Genomic DNA, 2,728 nt, shown 5'->3' with positions numbered 1-2,728 from the left:
AAAATGTGTATTATGCGCTGGCATCAGTTCATTTTCTACGTGCTTCGGTCCATTCGTTCAAACATCTTCGTCATATCCCCACAATATTAAATATCCTTTTTTAAAGAAGTAAATTATTCCTATATGATAAGAAGTAGACAGGATGTAAAGCCCCCACAAAAAGATGAATGTCTTTACGATATATATAAATATCTTTTGAACAACAATATTTAAAAGGAGCGATCATCTGTTTGTTCTCGGAAGTGTAGGCCTATTTTATGAAATAAACCACATACATGTAGGACAAAAAAAATGGAAATGTAGGCCCATTTTATAAAATAAACCACATAGAACAAAAAAATTGCAGAACGAAAGAATGAAACAAGTTACTTTATAAAAAATAAATCTCCAATAAATCTAAGTTGTAGACACGAATATTATGAACTTTTCAGTTATCTTCACCCTAGGATCTTAGGTTGGATCCTGGGTTCACCACACTATTTCCACCCTACATTAATGAGCTTGTTGGATTAAAGTCTCGAGGATTCGATCGTAGCGCTCTCGTTGACAATGCCGTTCTCTTTCTCAACAAACTCGTCACTCTCAGGGGGAAAGAAATCCTCGCCTTTCTTCCTCATTTCCTGCAAGAGTTCAAGGCACACGGGTATTTCAACAATGCAACAAAGCTGCCAAATCGAAATACATACACAATGGTAAATGTCAGAACTGATAGAAGCAGTTACATTTAAACAATATACAAGCGATGAACAACCAATCTAAATATTAAGTGCACGAAATATTAATGTCATTTCTTTGTCATATTTGATGTAATATTACATAATTTAAACAGCGTAATAATAACCAATTTTTTTATTATGTAAGCACTTTAACTGAAGGCATTCAGAAAATGTAACTAGCATTGGGTTAGGGGGTTCAATGCAAATCACACCTTAAAATGTCAATGCGTGAAAAACAAAAAACAACAATTTTTTTTAATCCATGACTCATTTTAATCCAAGAATCATTCTCAAAAGTTAGAGAACATAAAATAATACATTTTTCCATCCATGTTTTAAACGAGGTGTGTAGCCTACACGTCAATGGCGATATTAATAGCAAAGAAAATGACGAAATGCCAAGACGTGTTTGGCTGTATAACAGTAACTCGACTGTCCTTATTCTTATCGACATACTGTACCCCCATGTAGCTAGGCAAGGCAGCTCTAACGGTCCTCCTTTCGGTTAACATCCCCATGGACAAAATTTCGTTATTACGTTTATGGGCTAAGATGCACATATCAAATATAACGGTTCATGCATATTTATCCTCATTTTCACAAGTCTACAGAGCGTAGGATTTTTCCACTCCTCCCCCATTCTTTCACAGATTACATTGTGAAAAGCTAAAAATGATTACCTTTGATAGCAATTTGGAACATCATTTTTCTTTATTTTTTCAAAAGCGTACAGTTGGCTTTAACCCCCCTCCCCCCCCTTCCAGCGTACGGTTTGTTGACTTGTGAAAATGATGATGAGAATGGGTGATCCCTAAATATAAGCAAAACATGGCTACATAAATCCACCCTGAGCACAATACACCAAGAGGTAATGATCGAATTCCCACCTTTGTTTTATCGTAGTCAATACCACAGCTAAGTGCACGAGAGCATTTCCTTGGCAAGCAACAGAACAACCAATCAAATATCGGCATCATAAGTTTAGGGTCTGCGTCTTCGATCTTTTCTGCGCCTGATTTTTAAGTTGGAGATAAAGAGCAAACATAATGAAAGAAAAAATATGAAGGAAGAAATAGAAAAAAACACAAAGGTACTCAAAAAAAGATAATAAAAATTGCCAGGTTAAACTGTAACAGTTCTCTTGCATCAGTGACTGTCAGTTATCATTATTATTATTATTATTCATTTTTATTCCATGGAAATGACGTTAAATTTGTCTGTCAAATTAGTGTTACTTGATATGTTACCTGTTATAAAACTGACAATAAGTCCCACCACGACGACGGTTGCCATGCCAATGCAGCCATTGTATTGGTAAGAGATACTATAAAGACCGTTCAAACCCTCACTGAAACAGAAACAAATACGGCGCTTCAACAAACATCTCATCCCTAATGTGCATGTACGACGCAAAAACAAAATGCATTGTAGCTCACAAATAACTTAAATCATTTGACAGGCAAACATGGTTGTAGAGTCCATGGTTGTGGGGGGGGGGGGGGGGAATTCACCTGTAGATCGGACCACACTACCCGTTTTCAAGGTATCAGACGCGACACCGACCTTGTCTAGTACACGGTGTGATAAGTGTGATAGTGAGGATTCTCAGCGGGGTTGGAAAGTAGTGCATCTCAGCTCAAAATTTGTTCCGGGTATGATACTGTTACTGCCAAATGCGTGCTGACGCACACCTTGAAAACGGGGAGTGTGGTCCAATCTACCGGTAAATTCGGGATCATTCAGTGCCGAGTCTGGTAGTTGGGTAGGCTGGGTAACTTACTCTAAAACAAAATTAAAACTCGAACACCTAACACATTCCATTATTTTACTTTTTCCAAGATTTATCATTTCTAGCTACAGTAGTGCTAACAAAACAACTGTTTTTGGGGATATTATTCATTTATTTCTTTGAAAACATAATTACAGAATGTGTAAATTTTTTGTCTCTCACCTGGCTATCGTGGGTACGGGAGTCGTGGAGGCCCACTTCGCAGTGATATTCAGGTAATTTG

At 37.2% G+C, this 2,728-nt stretch overlaps 1 protein-coding gene across 1 annotated transcript; it reads right to left on the bottom strand.

The window, feature by feature from the left end:
- Window positions 1-294: 294 nt before the first annotated feature.
- Window positions 295-2,722, bottom strand: LOC147760942 (sodium-coupled monocarboxylate transporter 2-like). The gene is made up of 4 exons (XM_087017095.1): window positions 2,668-2,722; window positions 1,964-2,064; window positions 1,604-1,728; window positions 295-620 (listed from the first exon to the last, which is right to left on the bottom strand). Exons 2-4 carry the CDS (start codon window positions 2,007-2,009, stop codon window positions 510-512), a joined length of 282 nt encoding a protein of 93 aa, XP_086873221.1. The 5' UTR covers window positions 2,010-2,064; window positions 2,668-2,722; the 3' UTR covers window positions 295-509.
- Window positions 2,723-2,728: the final 6 nt, after the last annotated feature.

The sequence above is a fragment of the Lingula anatina genome, chromosome 7 (assembly GCF_051362555.1).
Source record: "Lingula anatina isolate TDL-2025a chromosome 7, LinAna3.0, whole genome shotgun sequence".
In the NCBI taxonomy this organism is placed as follows: Eukaryota; Metazoa; Brachiopoda; class Lingulata; order Lingulida; family Lingulidae; genus Lingula; species Lingula anatina.
This window is presented reverse-complemented; position numbering and strand designations above follow the sequence as displayed.